This window comes from Clinocottus analis, unplaced genomic scaffold (genome assembly GCF_023055335.1).
Source record: "Clinocottus analis isolate CAN_PGR_092001 unplaced genomic scaffold, fCliAna1.0.p SCAF_12, whole genome shotgun sequence".
In the NCBI taxonomy this organism is placed as follows: Eukaryota; Metazoa; Chordata; class Actinopteri; order Perciformes; family Cottidae; genus Clinocottus; species Clinocottus analis.
In genome coordinates this window covers 48,120-68,321 of record NW_027175843.1, presented here as the reverse complement: position 1 = coordinate 68,321, position 20,202 = coordinate 48,120, and the positions used below count along the sequence as shown (strand labels likewise).

Sequence of the window (20,202 nt, the reverse complement as noted above, 5' to 3'; positions counted from 1 at the left end):
AGCTGTGTCTTTTATACTTACACTTTCATATTATTTGGTATGCCAGAGAAAGAGTTAATATGTCCCAATGCATCAAATGCAGTATACAAAATGATCACAATGTCCTGCATCCTGATCATTTCTGGATCTGCTGACACACAATCCTCTGCACAGCAGATATGAGAGGAGAGAGGTTCAAAGTTCAAAGTGCAATATTATGGGATGCGTTATGTCCCAATTGAACACATAGTGTGTGCAACAGTGTTTGGAAGGCAGCTTCGGTTTCATAACAGCCTAACAGAGGCGCTTTTTGGCCTCGGGCCTCCAAACAGGTTAATCAGGCTCCGAGTATGTCGTCAATGAGCCTGCATAGTTTCCTTCAACGGCGGTCAATCTGTACGCTCATGGTGGATTATGACCTCTGCTATATCCAGCATGATCACATTCTCGAGGTGTTTTTAATATTCTTAAAATAATGTGTTGACTCAAATTACCACACTGTGACTCCGGGGCCAGGTATTCATGAATAAATGACTCATATGAACTATATGGGAATGTATGGTGTCCTCTGTACAGTAGAATGTGCAGAATAACTATAACTGGCCTCAGGACAGTCACCTATTATGTTATTGTTACTTATCATTTATAACATTTACAATGACTAATGAACAAATCTACAGAATAGATCATAGACCCGGATGATTTATTTTACCAGTTCAAGTAACAATCACGTAGGAACAATTATGGTCCTTAATATAATACACAGTCCCACTTTTTTTTGACCAGTGGTGGAATAAGTACTCCTAAAAGCATTAGTCTCCGAGCTCCCCGGATCCACGTCTCTCCGCCGCTCTTCCGCTCCGTAAATCGAGCGCTCCTCCCGTCTCTGTCAAAGCACGTAGTTTATCGCGTTGTTTAGGACACAGCTGACCGCTGCCTGCTAGAAGAAATAAACCTGGCTAGGCTAGCGGGACAGATAGTTAGCAGCCCAAAGAGCAGGAGTCCAGTGGACGTAAACTAATGAGGACAGAGGGGACAGGGCAGCAGCGAGGCGGCCGCCTCCAGTGATGCAGACGCGGAGTGTCGCAGCCAGCTAGCGCGCGCCGTCCCGACGCCCGGGGACCGACATCCATGGAGAAACCTATCGACGATAAATAAAAGGCGACATCAACAGGAACGGGTTAGCTTGGTTTCAATGTTATTGTTAATTAAAGCCCACATATGGTCACAATGTCCTGCTCTAGGAACCTGGTGTGGGATGTAAATAAACGTCTAATTGGATACAACGAGCCTAACACCATCAGGACCAACTACCTGGGTAAGAACAAAACAAGCCTCTTTGACGGGAACGCAGGTGGGAAAACGTGTTTTATTTCAACGTGACACCAGCGCAGCAGACCCGCTGACAGCCACCGCTACACTCACCCACACGGGCCGTCACTGCTTCTGCGGAGAGAGCAGTGTAAACACACAAAACACACAAAACACACAAACACAACAAACAGCCTGCGCGTTTAATGTGAGACCGGAGAGTCCAGAGTTTAAGCGCGAGATAGACGGGATTAAATATTATGTATACAGTATTTATAAGCCGTAATAGTGCATGTTGTGATGTAATAGCTACAAGAAAATACACAAATACATCTCATTCACATAATCCATTATGTCTTTGCGCAGGAATTGCGCCATAGAAGCAATTTCCTTGGATAAATTGCCATCCACAGGCTACATTTCTGTGTCTGTCTGTCTAACTGTCTGTCTGCAGGTGTGTGTGTGTGTGTGTGTGTGTGTGTGTGTGTGTGTGTGTGTGACAGAACTCTCTGTAATGTATTTATGAAGAGATGGTACATTATAAAGCACTTGTGTCCAAACTATAAGTCATCTTAAAAAAATTAAATATGTTGCAAACAGACAGAAGAACAATAGAATCAAGGAAGGAAACATGCAATACATGGTGTAATATTATTGAGAATATCGGGCCAGAACATGAAAACACTGCCAGCTTCATTGTTTATTTGTCTTCAAAGAAAGTTTCCATACTGAAGACCGAAGCTTCAGCTCCGAACTTGAGAGCAGCACAGCGAACACAAACCGGCTGATTTTAGTGCATTTCCATGAAAACAAAGGTGGCAGGAAACTGCTCTGTGTTTTAAACCCCAGAAGGAGAGAGTGCTGTGTTATTGTGACACTCAGAAAGCAGAGCATGTGTTCTCTACAGGTTGAAATGGAAAGTCCAGAGTGTATCGAGGTAGCTGCGCCATGTGGTTTAAAAATAACTTCTGATTTAGTTTTCCATTCTTAACCCAGAGTGAAGCTCTGAAACTCAGCAGCAGTCCTCATTAGGGACGTTGTGTGTTGTGCTGCATGTCAGTGTTTGTCATGACAGGAGCACACAATGAAACGAGGTGTAAACACTCGCAGCGGGACACAGACGGCCATCCGACTCTAACACCTGACCGGCTGCAGACACATGAGCTGGTGAGGTGGGGCAGGTGCCACCGAGCTTTAGTCAGCTCTGTATTTAGCTGGTCTGAGACATGGTGGGAGCTGTTGTTGTGTTCTGGGTGGAGGACACACGGGGATGTGTGGGTCACAGCTCTTGGAGGATATATTTAGCTGGAAAAGGGGGATGGGGGCAACAAGCAGCGGTCTGCATGGAGGACACTTCCGGGGAGGTTATGCACCGCCTGCATGGCTGAACTGCAGAGGTTCGAGTGTTCACGGTGACATTTGGATGTGTTGAACATGCTGGTGGGAGACGCACAACACACACAGTCATCGATGAGCAGGAACATGTCGGAGGAGAGGAAACAAAGCATGTTAACATCCGCGTTAAACTAGAAGTAAAACGGCTAAATGGATTTACAGGCAAGATAATCTCTAAATATGTTTCTGATAATCAACACGTTTGTTTACAAACTTTCTCTGGTTGGAGCTTCTCCAACACAAATGCTGCTTTTGTCTTTTATGTTGTTTTCAATAGAAACTCGTTGATTCTGACGGATGCTTTTTTAATTTCATGACTTTTTAGACACCAAACAATTACTTTAGTGTTACTCAAAAAGAAGCCACTAATGGTAAAGATATGTTTTGCAGCGTGAGAAACGATTATGTTCATTTACAGCCACAAGTTAGTAAATTGTGCATTTTAACTTTTTGGAAATGATAACTTTGAAGATGCAACACATCGAATGAAAGAAGAAATACAAGTGAAAAACATCTTGTGTGAGCAGATCATGAGTCGTAGCATTATAATAATAATTATTGTTGTTGTTGTTGTTCTCATTCACAGTAAACTCTCAAAACAAAGTCAGACTTGTTTGATTTCTGCAACAGGATGAAACTTGTTCTGTAAATCAGAACTCTGTTTTCTCACGTCTGGATTTCACAACTTCTTTCTTTATCAAAAGAGGAAACATCATTCCTACATTAAATATGAATTATACACTGAGAGGATGTTTAGTATTCACTATAATAATCAGAATAATTCAATGTTTTTGCAGCTAGAATACAATAAATCAACCTTTCTTCAAGACTTAAATCATGATGCACTTCTAAAAGACGACACAGAATGTAATAATGATGTCATGCAGTGGTTTTGTAAGATTCAGTAAAATGTTCTCTTCTTTTTACAAAATGATCCATGAGATTAAAACAAACAGAAAAAGCAACAAGCAGCAAAACGTTTCTTCTTTCCAGAAAATGTAAATGTTGTTTTTCTGGCATTTTTCGTTCCCAAGTGTTTTTAATTTTTAGCAGCTCAGAGCACCTCCTCCACTTCCCATTGAGCATTGCATTGTGGGAAAATAGTGTCAACAGCGCACTCAAAGAGTTTCCTTTTTTTAGTCCGCAGGCTTTTAAGTCCAGTGAGTTATCTCTTCACCAGCGTGAAGCTCCACGACACAACGGCTGAGTCTGTGTGACCGCCACGAGGAGGATGAGTTAGACCTGCTTACAGCACTGAATGAAGAACTAAAGAACCTAAAGAACTGTGAATGAAGAACTAAAGAACCTAAAGAACTGTGAATGAAGAACTAAAGAACCTAAAGAACTGTGAATGAAGAACTAAAGAACCTAAAGAACTGTGAATGAAGAACTAGAGAACTGTGAATGAAGAACTAAAGAACCTAAAGAACTGTGAATGAAGAACTAAAGAACCTAAAGAACTGTGAATGAAGAACTAAAGAACCTAAAGAACTGTGAATGAAGAACTAAAGAACCTAAAGAACTGTGTATAAAAAACTAAAGAACCTAAAGAACTGTGTATAAAGAACTAAAGAACCTAAAGAACTGTGTATAAAAACTAAAGAACTTAAAGAACTGTGAATGAAGAACTAAAGAACTTAAAGAACTGTATATAAAGAACTAAAGAACTGTGAATGAAGAACTAAATAACTTAAAGAACTGTATATAAAGAACTAAAGAACTGTATATAAAGAACTAAAGAACTTAAAGAACCATGAATTATGCCTCAAATCGGTGACATGGATGAGTGAGTTGAGTTCCTGCTCCTCGCTCTCAGACATTTTGAGGATCTTTTGGTAATGAACTGTCCTTCAGAGCACATTTTATTGTTCATGATTCTGCAGATGATAAATCATCCTTCCTGCTCCTCTTGGTCTCATTTCACAGCTTCTTGAACTTGTCTCTGCTCTTTTTCATCTCTCTGTGTGATTGAATGCATCACATGTTGCAGAAGCGCTGAGTTCAGATGTTTAAAGTGATGTTTTAACGCATGTGACTCCAGGACGGATCATACATGTTGTTCATGAGCATCAGTCACACATCCAGTCAACGTCTGGTCCACCTGTGTTCTCTCTTTACAGGGAGAAGAGAATTCGTTCAGAGACTTAAACTTGAAGGGACGCTGAACACACACGATGGCTGCGTAAGTTTTCATCCGTTTCTTCTCTTTGTTCGTTTGCTGTAAATGTATCTCTGACTGAGCTGGTTGGACTGTTATTACACAAGATATTCACATCTTTGTGTAATAAAATGCTCTACACACTCTTTTCTAACTTCACCTGAGAGACAGACTCTCCGTCTGCTGGCGTTTGACCTCAGAGGTCAAAGTGGATTCAAACGGCTGTAAATGTTGTTTAAAGCTCAGCTTGTGTTCGCCGGATGTGTTTAATGAGTCTGGACATGAAGAGCAAGCGTGTGATGAGGAAACACTGGAGCTGTTCATGAAACATTGATCCACAAAGAGACAGCAACCAGCTGAGGGATTACCACACAGGACTACATGAGACCTACAGGGATTAATAAAGGAACCGCTAATCTAATCCAACAAGTCAGACTCTTTCATTTAAATCATTCCACCTGAAGGGATGAAACAGTAATATTTCACAAGCACAGATCAGAAACTCTTTTCTTTAAGTCTCTCGTTCAGTAGAGGAACGTTCAGTGTTTCCTTCTCTCTGATGAAGATGATGATGATGATGATCCTCTCTGGACCCTTAAGGTCCATCTTGCATCCTGTGGTTCAGTCATGAGCTCACGTCTCCTCTCAATCAGCAACGTGAACATATCTTTACATAATCAGATGTGTGTATGTGTGTGTGTGTGTGTGTGTGTGTGTGTGTGTGTGTTATATATGTATATGTGTTATATATGTGTAACTCTCTCCTCAGGTCAACACTATATGCTGGAACGACACTGGTGAATATCTGCTGTCGGGTTCAGACGACACCTTTCTGGTCATCTCCAACCCGTACAACAAAAAGGTGAGTTCACCTGTCAGCAGGTGGGTTGTGATCAACAGTTACGTCACTTTCACTCTAATGAACTGATTGTAATAATGGAATAAAAGCACAGACGTGGATTTATTCTTCCAGCTGTTTATCTTTTACAGCTCGTATCATTTGGCAGGTTGACATTTCTCTGATTGAAGTATTTCAGTCTTCTACCAAAAGTATTTATTTTCTATAGAACTAAACACAATATACAACACATTATTTTGTGTGTCATTCATTTCAATTATCAGAATATGAGGGGAGGTTTTTTCTACTGAAACACAACCTCTTGCAGAGTGTGTGTGTGTGTGTGTGTGTGTGTGTGTGTGTGTGTTCCTCCATGCAGTGACCACATGTCCTCTTCCTCAGGTCAAGAAGTCCATCCGTTCGGGTCACCGGGCGAACATCTTCAGCGCTAAGTTCATGCCGCACACCAACGACCAGGAGATCGTGTCGTGCTCGGGCGACGGCATCATCTACTACACCAACACGGAGAAGAGCCCCGAGCACAACCGGCAGTGCCAGTTCACCTGCCACTACGGCACCGCCTACGAGGTACTGAGGACCGGCAGCGCCGCCGCCCGGCCCGCCGGTCCTGTCTCTAACGCCGCTCTGCTCGCTCGCCAGATCATGACGGTGCCGAACGACCCGTACACCTTCCTGTCCTGCGGGGAGGACGGCACGGTCCGGTGGTTCGACCTGCGCACCAAGACCAGCTGCACGAAAGAAGACTGCAAAGATGTACGGTGACGTGTGTGTGTGTGTGTGTGTGTGTGTGTGTGTGTGTGTGTGTGTGTGTGTGTGTGTGTGTGTGTGTGTGTGTGTGTGTGTTAGCGTGTGTGTGTGTGTCCTCTGGGTTGTGTTGCATGGTCTCATATTCCCTGCTAGAGATCAGCGCTGCCCTTCAGCCGTCTGTGTTACTTCTCTCTCTTAATTACTCTGCAGCCTGTTGATGTGACACGTCGACATCCTCCACTGGAAAATATATAATCCAGTGGAAATATTTAAATATTTATCCCGGATCAAACTATTGAATTTCCTCAAATCTCTCTCTATATATTTAAATGAATGTCAGCCTGTGTGCTGCCTTCAGAGAAGCCTCACGGACATCTTTCTGTTTCCTTCTCTGCTCTCAGGACATCCTGATCAACTGTCGCAGGGCAGCGACCTCCATCTCCATCTCCCCTCTGGTGCCGTACTACCTGGCCGTCGGCTGCTCCGACAGCTCGGTGCGGATCTACGACCGACGCATGCTGGGCACCAGAGCCACAGGTGAGCCACGGTCCAGGTGTGTTGTGGCATGCCGATGGCATCTCTCACTGGACGGATGTGAAGTGAATAACTTCCAAACAGAAGAGTGAAGCAAGAAGCTGAAGGGAGTGGTTGACGCTGTAGAAACCTGTCTTGTCCTCCACAGGTAACTACATGGGCCGGGGCACGACGGGCATGTGCGTGAGGTTTGTTCCGGCTCACCTGTCCAACAAGTCGTGTCGCGTGACTTCTCTCTGCTACAGCGAGGACGGGCGCGAGGTGCTGGTCAGCTACTCCTCCGACTACATCTACCTGTTCGACCCCAGAGACGACCAGGCCCGCGAGCTGAAGGGCCCGTCGGAGGAGAGGAGGGAGGAGGTGAGCTGTTGACTCTGAAGGGAAGGTTTCGGTCAGGCGCTGCCGTCGCTCAGCACACGGTCCTGCCGTCTGTCTCCGGTCCAGACTGAAATGAATCCTGCTGATGAGGATGAAGGGTCATCGTGTTGCCGAGCCTCTGACTCGCCCACGTGGCCATCAGCAGTTTAAAACCTACATTTGACCAAATGAAAGGGAAGACATTCCCGTTTCCTCAGCTGTGTTTCATGCTAATTAGCAGCTGATAAAGAAAGAAAAGCACAAAGATTAAACCCAAACATGAAACATGTGTTCCTGACATGTGAGTCACCATGTCTGTCTGGTTGAGCATTTAGTAGAAAGTCTTCCCGTGTGTGTGTGTGTGTGTGTGTGTGTGTGTGTGTGTGTGTGTGTGTGTGTGTGTGTGTGTGTGTGTGTGTGTGTGTGTGTGTGTGTGTGATGTGCTGGCTCATGGTGCCAGCGCTGCTCGGCCTCGTGGGGAGTTCAGCTGCGTCGAGATGCAACACATTCCTTTCCAAATACAGCGACAGACGTAGGCAGAGTTCATCTATCCTCCAAAATAGTTCAGGAGGAGGGGACGGCCAGCAGAGGCTCATTACCCCTCTCCTCCCCCCTCCTCCCCCCTCCTTCCCCCTCTCCCCCCTCTCTCTCCCCTCACCCTCCCTTCCTCCACCTGTAACCCAGCTCTCTTCAGGGCCTCTCGCTCTGTGATTTATTCCACTATCTCTGTCGGCCTCTGCTGCGTTTCACCACCTCCAGCCCGTAATCAGACCTGATGACATTTCCGGAGTGAAGCGGTTGATAGTCTCTGCACTAAGACCCCTTTTTCTATTCCTGGCTCCCGGCCGCTCGGCCCTGCAGAGAGCCGGGGGGCCGGAGGGTGGAGGCGACTCGGCCGTGCAGCCGGACGGGAGGGGCTCTGTGAGAGGACCCCGACAGAGACGAGCTGTGTTGTGCTCTGGCAGCGCAGCTATTTCTGACCGTGCTTTGACTGACAAACTGCTAATCTTTCTGTGTGTGTGTGTGTGTGTGTGTGTGTGTGTTTCCACAGCTGAGGCAGCCTCCAGTGAAGCGCCTGCGTCTGCGAGGCGACTGGTCTGACACTGGACCTCGAGCTCGCCCCGAGAGCGAGAGAGAGAGAGACGGTGAGACCAGAACCGCAGCCGACTGGATGCGTTCTGCTCGTTGCGTCGCAGCAGAGCTCTGAGTCGACCGCCGGCCGCTTCTTACCAGCGCTTTGTGAATTTACATTTGTTGCGAGGCTGCAAAACCAGAGCTTAAAAACTATTTTCATTCCCATTAAACCTTCAATGAACTTCGATCTGCAGCTACAAGCCAACCAGGAAGTAGTTTGCTTCTACACAGGAAACCTCGTCTGTCACAATCACCAAATATCACTCGTCTCTTTTATTCCACCTGTCATCACCGGTTGAACTTATCCAAATTACAAAACATAACTGAGACACAAACTCAGTATTTGGTCAAATGTAATCTCCCATTTCTTCTTTGAGAAGCAGTTTTCATGTCTCCTCATGATATCGTACACAACACATCTGTGCCGTGTGTCGCTGCGTCAGGTGAACCCGTGTGACGCTGCAGGTGTTTGTGCTCCTGCAGGTGAGCAGAGCCCCAACGTGTCTCTGATGCAGAGGATGTCGGACATGTTGTCTCGCTGGTTCGAGGAGGCGAGCGAGGCTCAGAGCAGCAGAGGAGCTCGTCCTCAGACACGACCCCGAGGTGAGTGGAGCGCTTTGAAACCCTCAACACGCTGTAACACACACACCGGAAGTCCTCTAGTTGCTGCTGTGTGCGTCTGTGTGTGTCTGTTGTGAGTATAGTGCATCTAGATGGAGGCATTGTGTGTTATTGCCCTTCTACAAATAAGTATTAAACTCATTAACTGTAAATGTACATCTTCCATTCTGACTCAAAGCTTTGGCACAATGCATGTGAGCGTGCATGTGAGCGTGCATGTGAGCGTGCATGTGAGCGTGCACGTGCTGATAAGTGACTGAAGACCTGTTAGCGTGTTGTTGTGCATTTCCTGTGTGTGTTTCCTCGGCTGTAAGCGGCGCCAGCTGTCAGTTACCAGACAGAGAAAAGCTGCTGAACGTTGGCACCTTTACAGTTTGATCACCATTAAAATAATAAAGTCGAGGTGTTTGACTCTGGATCTCCGTGCTGATCTACTTATACCTGTGAATATTTTGAATGTTTTATATTCAAAATATTTATTTATCTCCCTTTCTTCCTCTGAATAGCCGTCCGTCCTGAAGGAACGGCGAGTGCTCCGGCCGCCCCAGCAGGAGGCGCCGCTCAGCCCGCCGGCCCCGAGACGCCAGCGGGGTCAGACGGCCGGGAGGTACCGGCTGCCGCTGCCGCTGCTGTCGCCACCGCCGCCGCCGCCGCCATGCCTATCTCCACCTCCTCTTCCTCCTCAGGGTCGTCATCAGCACTCACAGCACTTGCTCCTTCCAGCTCGTCATCAGTAGAGAGCTCAGCTCCTTCCTCCTCCCTCCTCACCTGCTCGCCAGACTCGGAGCAGAGGAGTCAGGCCGACGCCACAGGGACGGACACGCCCACAGCCACGGACACGCCCACAGCCACGCCCACGGACACACCCACGGCCACGCCCACAGTTATGGACACGCCCACAGACGCGCCCACGGTTATGGACACGCCAGCGGTTACACCCGCGGACACGCCCACAGCTACAGCCACGCCCACGTCAGAAGCTGCTCTTTCAGGTAAGAAAAACAATGAATACAACTTTGACTTTGACGAAGGACACAAACGGCTTTTACTCTTCAGGTGTGTGTGTGTGTGTGTGTGTCTGTGTGTGTGTGTGTGTGTGTGTGTGTGTGTGTGAGTGTGTGTGTGTGTGTGCCACTCAAGCAGCAGCCTCACATCACTCGTTTCCTTCATCATCCTGTTGTCCTCGTTCCTCTTTTATTCCCCCTGAGTCTCTCATCGTGCATTCACTCTGCCTCTCTTCCTCTTCCTCTCTTCCTTTTCCTCTCTTCCTCTTCCTCTGCCTCTCTTCCTCTGCCTCTCTTCCTCTTCCTCTGCCTCTCTTCCTCTCTTCCTCTGTCTCTCTTCCTCTTCGTCAGAGTACGGTCCTCATCGGCTGCCCATAAGTTTAGTGTGTAGGCGTTTGCAGAGGTTACTCCGGCTGGCCGACCCACCAGGATCGGGTCAGCGAGCGGGCCGTTCCTCTTCCTCTTCCTCTTCCTCTTCCTCTCCTGCAGCCACTGAGAGGCAGCCGCAGAGAGCTGCTGCTGCTGCGACGCAGCCTCTTCCAGGTTACCCTCTCTGAATGACAGACACGTCTTGTTTGTCGAGTTGAGCTCCAGAAATAATAGAATAATAATAAAAATGACCACTAATCTCCCACTGATGCTCTTTCCATCCCCCATGATGCACCTTGTGCTCTGTGGCTCTGCAGCCGGCATCGTGTGGCCCCTCCCCCCCTCACTAACGCTCTCACCGCATCGCTGCACTCGCTGCTTGACTTCTCACCCGAGTGGCAGCGGCGGTCCGACGCTCTCGCTGCTGTTCACCGTCGTGTTAATGACACGCTGACCAGCCGTCTGGACCGCTGGATCCACTTTGGTTCTGACTCAAACTGAAGCCCCTTTCAGACGTGGAATAACTTCACCTGTTAGACGCTTCAGCTTCACTCAGTAGGTTTCTGTACGTCACAGGAAGACTCTGCTGGGAACAAGCTAACTGCAGTGGAAGGAGGAGAGTCCTCTCAGCTGCACCACTGATGCTCTTCACTGTGGAGCCTGAACGTGCTCTCATGTCACAGAACGGCGTCGCTGCATGTCGGTGTTCTCACGTGCTCTGTGTCGTGCATGCTGTCTGGATGTGTTCATCCATGAAGTCCAGTGGTTGTCTTTATAGACTTCTTCCTCTGCACCAGAGGATCTCTTTCTGAGAGAAGGAGCAGGAGGAAGGAGAGGAACCGTTCTGATACTGAAGGTGCAAAGTGTTGAGTGGTTTGTTGAACAGGTTTCTCTGAACTGAAGGTGATGATGAAGACACAAACTAGTCCCAGAGCTCTGAATGCATTTCATCTGAATGGTAGTCAACATTTAGGTTCTGCAGCCTTTAAGTTAACGAGACGATGTTATTACATGTTATTACATGTAGAGGACTCAGTAGTGTGTTAGAGGACTCAGTAGTGTGTGTGTGTGTGTGTTTAAGTAACACACTGCGTGTCTGAAAGGGGCTTTATGGATCTCAGACCAACGTGAGTCATGAATGAGTTAAAGGGCTTTGCTTGTATTGTTCATGTTGAAACCAGGAGGAATTGATCACATTGTGATCACTAATATCACAACATTCAATAACATGTTTGAGACATTTGATCATTTTAAAGTGTTAGAAGCAAACAGAATGTTATTAATATGTTTGTATTGGTGGCGTCTCACAGTAAACCTGAAGGTTATCATAACATTACAGGAGTTCAGCATGAGTGAAACATCTTTTGCACTTGATGAAGCTTCTCTCCTCCTGCTCGGTCTGGAATCGACTTTAACGTTTTAACCTTGGTGACTTTGAGCCTTCAGGTTTACGTCCATGTTCAGTCTCATTTGTGTTCCAGATTCCCCCTCGACTGTGGTAAACAAACAGCTGGGATCCATGAGTCTTGATGAGCAGCAGGGTGCGTCCTCTATCCCCCATCACAACCTCACAACCTCACAACCCCCATCACTCCTTCACAACCCCCCTTCACCCCTTCACAACCCCCCATCACTCCTTCACAACCCCCCTTCACCCCTTCACAACCTCCTCTGTCCAGTCTGTCCTGCATTGTTTTCATGCTTCTTCATTCTCTCCATCCACTACTTTACTTTCACCTTGTTTCCATCATCTGTGCAGACACACACTCTGTGCCTGCAGACACACACTCTGTGCCTGCAGACACACACTCTGTGCCTGCAGACACACACCCTGTGCCTGCAGACACACACTCTGTGCCTGCAGACACACACTCTGTGCCTGCAGACACACACTCTGTGCCTGCAGACACACACTCTGTGCCTGCAGACACACACCCTGTGCCTGCAGACACACACTCTGTGCCTGCAGACACACACTCTGTGCCTGCAGACACACACTCTGTGCCTGCAGACACACACTCTGTGCCTGCAGACTGTGTGTCTATGTGACCAAAGTTATATTCTGTCTAATATTCATCATTATCTCAGGAATTAAAACACACTGATCTCTTGATTTTGTTTTGTCATCTGATACTGGGACATTATATTATACATAAACTATTACAGTATTGACTTTCTGATGAATAACAATCCAGACCTTTTAGATCTATGTGTTATCACATGTTATCCGTACAGTGTTTGGTGTCGTGACACTGAGAGAACGGTCGCAGCGAGTCAGACGTCTCCTTCCTGACCTCACACCATCCTCTGGTAGCAAAGCACCGGCCGGCTGCTGGTTCAGCGTGTCGGTGCTGTTGCTGCTGCCGCTTCACCTCCTGCGCTCTGTTGGTGTCGGCTGCATGTTTGTGTTGTTCATCACGGGAAGCTGTGTTGCAGCAGACGGCTGCATGTTGCTTGTGTGCCTTCAAACCAGACCTGCTGATGAGTTACAGTGAACTCTTCTCTCCTGCGTCTCGTCATCAGGAGCAGAAGCTGCAGGTTCTCCTCCTGACCAGCCGGCCTCTGTGGCGGTCAGCACCTCCTCCTCCTCCTCCACCTCCTCCATCTCTTCCTCCATGACCTCCTCCAGCCGGCCCGGTGCAGCAGAGCCGGTGCTCAGCCTCCACTACAGCTCAGAGGGAACCACCACCAGCACCATCAAGCTGGACTTCACTGATGAGTGGTGAGGAGATGAAGGACTGAATCACTGTGAAACTCTTTTCTTCTCCTTTGAATACATTTGTTTTGTTGGTTATTTTATTGGAAATCAATTTTTTGGAGCAGCAATTGTTTGTTTGGATAGTGCAGAAGAGATAATGAGCAGAGGCTCCTTTCAGCCTCAGCTGATCCATTAGAGAAACGTAGTTAATGATGTCGTGTCTCATAGAAAGCAGGCGGGAACCTCCAGAAAAGTGAAGCCAGTGCAGAAGTTTAAAGTTTCTCTTGATGGATGTCCTCAGTAAACATGAGTTCATGGTCTCAATCTCTAGTTTCCAGTCTTCTTCACTCAGTAAATGATGAACATAGAGTCCATAAAGCAGGATTTCCTCTGCAAACATTTCTGTGTGCAGTGACTTCCCTGAAGTGAAAATAACTCGGACAATGACTTTGCAGGTGTTGCGTGTGTTTATTCTGCTATCAGAGCGTGGTTGCTTCTGCTTTCTGCATAATGTCTCCTTCCTTCAGTTTGCAGAAACGTGTTCACCCTCTCTGAGTTCATTCTCCCTGCATAAGTAAAGTCATGTGAAAGGGAAGCGTCATCGGTCACTGTGTCTTCCTCCACAGGAGCAGCAGCACTTCCAGCTCGATGGGCGGCGCCGCTCCCAAAGCGTCTGCAGCCGTGCAGAGCAGAGCGAGTCTGTCCGCAGAGCAGCGTGAGTCCTCAGCGTCACAACACCGGACATCAGAGAAGTTGTGTTTTGAAAGAGACGCGTTTCAGCTGCAACTTCCTGATGTCGCAGCGCACATCACGAGCAGAGGATGTGGAGTAAATCCATCCAGCAAACCGCCTTCCTGAGAGGACACTGAGGCTCGATGCTCTTCATATACACTATTATACACTTAGGATTGGAAATATTTGTTTTCAGTTATCCAAACTATATATTTAAGTTACTCTGAACCTTCAGTGTCCAAATGAGTCGTTTCAGTGGTGCAATCGATGCTCAGCGGCTCGATGAGAACACGGCACCTCGATATGAAACCTCACGCCTCAATCAGTGAAACATAATCCAAGAATCAAAACTCTGGTGATGAAGAGTCTGACCTGAGCCGCTGTGTGTCCTCAGCTCCCTCTGCGTCCTCGGGGCAGCAGAGCGTCTCCACCGAGCCGCCGTGCAGCGCCTCCTGCTCCGGAGCCTCCGGTGGCGCGGCGGCTCCGGCCTCGGCAGCGGCGGCTCCTCCGGCGGCGGGCTCCTCCCACGGCGGCGCGGCGGCTTCACCGGCGGTGGAACGGAGTCGGCCGGACGGCGGCGAGGACGCGGCGGGCGGCTGCAGGAGAGCGGAGCCCCGAGCCGAGGAGGAGGAGGAGGCGCAGAGCCAGCCTGCTCGCGCCCACCAGGACTCTGACGACAGCGACGACGACCCCATCCTCATCCCGTCCACGAGGTTCAGAGGTCAGGGACAGAGGTACGCTCGCTGCTGCACACGCTCCAGAAAACACACGTGTATTTAAATGCAGGTTGTTGCAGCGTTGCTCTTGTTCATGATCTCGTGTTGAGGGGGGCTCTATGTGTGTGTGATGCCCTCCCACTGACTGTCTCACTACGACTGTAGATTAAATTCCAGAGGATCCGCAGTAGGAGATAGGATGATCAGGTACAGTGTTTGACTAAAAGCACCCAGCGTGTGACACGCAGCAGAGCATCACAACCCAACAGCACACCGTGATGAAGACAACAGGCTTTGGCTTGTTTGGTCCTTCACACAAAACTAACACACACACACGAGCTGTCGCGTTGGAGTGACTGCATGCGAGTACTGACCTCACCGAGTGACAGCTGCTTCTGAAGGACAGAACAAGATGATCAGAGAAAGCGTGCATGATGGGAAAAGACACATCGATGTTCACCAGTGAACTACAAGGACAGTGTGAATTTAATTTGGTAACACAATTTGTGTTCATGGACAACACTTCACACAAAGAAACCTTTGTTTTGCCCTGAAAGTGGCTGCTTTCTAGCTTTGGTTTGTTGTTTGGTTGAATGGATCTGATCAGAAGTCAAAGCATGGGGTTCATGAGCGCCAGAGGCAGCATGGGTTTGTGCGTCTTGTCTCGTCTTTTGTGTGCTTTACCACCACGTGTGTTGTGTGTTTTGTGTGTTTTGCAGACGCTCCGCCGCCGCTCGCATCCAGGAGCTGTTCCGCAGGAGGAAAGAACGGAGGGAGATGGAGGAGAGCGAGACGCAGAACATCAGGAGACCTTCAGTCAAGATGGTGTACAAAGGCCACCGCAACTCCAGGACGATGGTACACCTTCATCACCTCACCACCTCACCACCTCACCACTTCATCACCTCACCACCTCACCACCTCATCACCTCACCACCTCATCACCTCACCACCTCATCACTTCATCACCTCACCACCTCATCACTTCATCACTTCATCACCTCACCACCTCATCACTTCATCACCTCACCACCTCATCACTTCATCACTTCATCACCTCACCACCTCATCACCTCACCACCTCATCACTTCACCACCTCATCACTTCATCACCTCACCACCTCATCACTTCATCACTTCATCACCTCACCACCTCATCACCTCATCACTTCATCACCTCACCACCTCATCACCTCACCACCTCATCACCTCATCACCTCATCACCTCACCACCTCATCACTTCATCACCTCACCACCTCATCACTCCATCACCTCATCACTTCACCACCTCATCACCTCACCACTTCATCACCTCACCACCTCATCACTTCATCACCTCATCACCTCACCACCTCATCACTTCATCACCTCATCACCTCATCACTTAATCACTTCATTACCTCATTACCTCACCACCTCATCACTTCATCACTTCATCACCTCATTACCTCATTACCTCACCACTTCATCACCTCACCACCTCATCACCTCACCACCTCATCACCTCATCACTTCATCACCTCATCACTTCATCACTTCATCACCTCACCACCTCATCACCTCATCACTTCATCACCTCATCACTTCATCACCTCACCACCTCACACGTCGCAGGACAATGACTCTTCTGAGGCTTAAGAATGAAGCTGGCAGTTAGCTTAGCTTAGCACAAAGTCAGGAAACAGGAAGCCTCACACTATGCAAGGTGCAAACATCGCACCTCTAAATTCACTCATTAACAAGCGTCTTGTGTGTTTAATTTGTAGAACAGTCAAACTGAGACTTCCTGCGTCTTCACCGTCGTTGACTGAACCGGAGCTCAGAGTCTGAACCAGAACCAGAGTCACAGAAGCAGAACTGAAGTTCTGAGCTGAAACCTCTTTTGTATTCCTGCAGTGTGAAGTGTGAAGTGTGAAGTGTGAAGTGTGTTTATTTGTTTCCTCAGATAAAGGAGTCGTGTTTTTGGGGCAACAACTTTGTGATGAGCGGCTCCGACTGCGGCCACATCTTCATCTGGGACAGACACACCGCCGAGCACCTCATGCTGCTGGAGGCCGACAACCACGTGGTGAACTGCCTGCAGCCGCACCCGTACGACCCCAGTGAGTCTCACACACACACACACACACACACACACACACACACACACACACACACACACACACACACACACACACACCTCAGATGATCTGTAGCATGGAGCGTGATATCGTTCCCTCTCCGGTCTCTTTCAGTTCTGGCGTCTTCAGGGATCGACTACGACATCAAGATCTGGTCGCCTCTGGAACAATCGCCATCTTTTAACAGAGTCCTCGCCAACGAGGTGCGGCCAGAGACCAGAGGACACAACATGTTGTCCTCACACACACGACACACACAACCTGTTCAAGTCTTCATGCGACGCTGCTGGCTTCATGAGGACTTGGAGATGTTCTTTGTGGAAAGAGAATATAATCTTTGACTCTATAAATCTTTATTTTCAAAGGCAGATGTCTTGAGCTGCTGTTCGTCACTCCACGTCCTTCACGTGCTTTTCATCCTTCTTTGTCGTCTCCTCTCTGAAGGTAATAGCTCGGAACGAGCTGATGCTCGAGGAGACGAGGAACACAATCACAGTCCCCGCTTCCTTCATGCTGCGAATGTTGGCCTCGCTCAATCACATCCGATCAGGTACTCGTGTTTGAACGTTAAGCCTCTTAAAGTGCAAGCAGAGTCCTTAGGACTTACCTTTCCTCTCTCACACCTTTCCTCTTTCCTCTTACACCTTTCCTCTCTCACACCTTTCCTCTTTCCTCTTACACCTTTCCTCTCTCACACCTTTCCTCTTTCCTCTCTCACCTTTCCTCTCTCACACCTTTCCTCTCACACACCTTTCCTCTCACACCTTTCCTCTCACACCTTTCCTCTCTCACACCTTTCCTCTCACACACCTTTCCTCTCACACCTTTCCTCTCTCACACCTTTCCTCTCACACCTTTCCTCTCACACACCTTTCCTCTCACACCTTTCCTCTCACACACCTTTCCTCTCACACCTTTCCTCTCACACACCTTTCCTCTCACACCTTTCCTCTCACACCTTTCCTCTCTCACACCTTTCCTCTCTCACACCTTTCCTCTCACACACCTTTCCTCTCACACCTTTCCTCTCTCACACCTTTCCTCTCTCCTCTCACACCTTTCCTCTCACACCTTTCCTCTCTCACACCTTTCCTCTCTCACACCTTTCCTCTCTCACACCTTTCCTCTCACACACCTTTCCTCTCACACCTTTCCTCTCTCACACCTTTCCTCTCTCACATCTTTCCCTTCCTGCAGATCGACTGGAAGGCGATCGCTCTGAAGGGTCGGGACAGGAAAACGAGGACGAGCAGTAGCCGCTGGCATTTTATTTGAAAGAAAAACACTTTCTTCTTGCTGTATAGCACTTGAAAAAAAGAAAAAAAAGAGATTTGTACAAGTATAGTGTAGAATACTTCCTTTTGAAAACTAGTGTACTTTCTAGCCCCCTGTGTTTTTCTAAGAAGACTTTCTTACTGATGTTTCTGTATGAGGATAAAGTCCATCTGTGTGAATGCAAAGGCAACCACGTCAGTATATATATATTAAGTGTGAGAATAATGGCGGCTGGTGTGCAAGGATGTTAAGTGCAATATTGTTTTGTTAGGAGAAAGTGAGCTTTGATCAGTGTTAACGTGTGACATTTTGAATTTGTAGCACAAAGCTAAACGACGTTGATGTGCTGCTGTTACGCATGTAAACAACTTTAAGTAAAAACAGACTTGGAGAGTGCTTTAATTTTATTGAAGAGAAACAAAGCTGAGCTTCTTTGACCCAAAGGGACGTGTCGATAAAGTAAACCAGTTTTACAGAATTTTTAATAAAGAATAAAATCTACGGCATCACAACGATGTCTGGAAGAAACATCGTAAAGCGAGCGAATGGATTAAATATTCCAGAAATAACTATCAGTGTTTTGAGCCCGAGAGCAGAAACCACTGCACCTGTGTCGCGGCTAATGTAGCAGATAATGTAGCAGCTAATGTAGCAGCTAATGTAGCAGCTAGTGTAGCAGCTAGTGTAGCAGCTAATGTAGCAGCTAATGTAGCAGCTAGTGTAGCAGCTAATGTAGCAGCTAATGTAGCAGCTAATGTAGCCTGGAGCCGTTAGCACCCATCAGAGACGAGGGCTGCGGAGGCAGGATTCTGGGACGTTCAGGAGCTTTTCCAGGAGTTTGTGTGATGAGACCCGGAGGCCCCGAGGACGTAGCATGAAGAATCGTTCTCCGTCACGTTTGTAGGTCACAAACTCAGAGTTTCATAACCAGCTAGAAGTTTCTCAGTAAGTTTAAACCAAGTCAACCGTCTTTCTTTTCAAACCGGTCTTCAGATCTCCGGTTCAAGTGACATCACTGAGACGTTTAGCAGCGTTACACAACTCATCCACACACGCACACACACACACACACACACACACGTCCAGTCTTTGATGTTAAAGTAGTTCCATCAGAACATTTCTAGCTGGTCTTAAACAGTTGATTTGAGTCACAACTGCATTTAAAGCGAATATCACGGTGAACATGACACACACACACACACACACACACACACACATACACACACACAGGTTTTTTATGAAAACATTTTAATAACAATCTGGATACAAAACTTGTTCTATGAATACTTTAAACTGTAGTAAATCAAAAGGTTACATCACTTCATGTGTATAGAAGTCAAACATAATATAAAAGATGGAGGTGAAGCACGTTGTGCTCCTGCAGGAGGCAGTGATGAGGACAAACAGCTGAAGGTGAGTTTCACTGAAGCACTGTTGTTGTTGTTGTTGTTGTTGTTGTTGATCACCTAATATATTTTTCCAACACTACAGATCATTTTCTTCTGGTTGAGTTCAAGGCCGAGCAAAACACAGACACACGATCACAGAAACATTTTCAAGTTCTTATGAATTACAAAACCGCGTTCACTATTGAAGTACAACATTCCCATCCAGGGTCATCGTTGGGAGGTTTTCCCAGCATGCACCGGGGTGGACGTCAGCGAACGCAACACATGGACAACACAGCCGGCAACCTTGTGCTTGCAGTCCCATCAACGGGCCGCGAACATAAGATGCTCCTCACGTGAGCGACGGCGGCGCTCTGTAAGAGCAACGAGAGCCAGAGGACCAGGACTCTGGAGGACCGGGACTCTAAAGGACCGGGACTCTAAAGGACCGGGACTCTAAAGGACCGGGACTCTGGAGGACCAGGACTCTGCAGCTGCTGGAGGACCAGGACTCTGCAGCTGCTGGAGGCTGGTCAGCATCACTTGTTGATCAAACAGGTGGAATGACTGAAATGCTTCGGCGTCGGGCAGCGAGCTCTCAGGCTGCTGGAGGACGAGACGTACGACAGAAGCACCAGGATGATGTCTGATGGCTCTGCAGCGACGACACACTGACACCTGAACGAGGAGAGGTCGGTGCTCAAAGAACTCAAAATGCGTCTCTTAAATATGAGTATTTCATAGCTCTGAACACAGGAAACTCACTTCAGCTCACTGGAACTATTGATCAGTTTGAGAGCAAAT

At 47.8% G+C, this 20,202-nt stretch overlaps 1 protein-coding gene across 5 annotated transcripts; it reads left to right on the top strand.

The window, feature by feature from the left end:
* The first annotated feature begins 911 nt into the window (after positions 1 to 911).
* dcaf6 (ddb1 and cul4 associated factor 6) lies at positions 912 to 18,401 on the top strand. 5 transcript variants are annotated; one of them, XM_068571930.1, is made up of 21 exons: positions 912 to 1,297; positions 4,806 to 4,867; positions 5,613 to 5,705; positions 6,084 to 6,269; positions 6,342 to 6,455; positions 6,851 to 6,986; positions 7,132 to 7,343; positions 8,392 to 8,485; positions 8,958 to 9,077; positions 9,602 to 10,087; positions 10,451 to 10,642; positions 11,950 to 12,009; positions 12,992 to 13,190; positions 13,793 to 13,881; positions 14,293 to 14,632; positions 14,780 to 14,821; positions 15,334 to 15,472; positions 16,561 to 16,717; positions 16,850 to 16,938; positions 17,180 to 17,285; positions 17,933 to 18,401. In XM_068571930.1, the coding sequence occupies exons 1-21, from the start codon at positions 1,201 to 1,203 to the stop codon at positions 17,989 to 17,991; spliced, it is 3,072 nt and encodes a 1,023-aa protein (XP_068428031.1). In that variant the 5' UTR covers positions 912 to 1,200; the 3' UTR covers positions 17,992 to 18,401. The 5 variants fall into 5 exon arrangements, with proteins under 5 accessions (XP_068428031.1, XP_068428034.1, XP_068428033.1 ...); XM_068571933.1 differs by lacking the exon at positions 10,451 to 10,642; XM_068571932.1 differs by lacking the exon at positions 11,950 to 12,009.
* Positions 18,402 to 20,202: the final 1,801 nt, after the last annotated feature.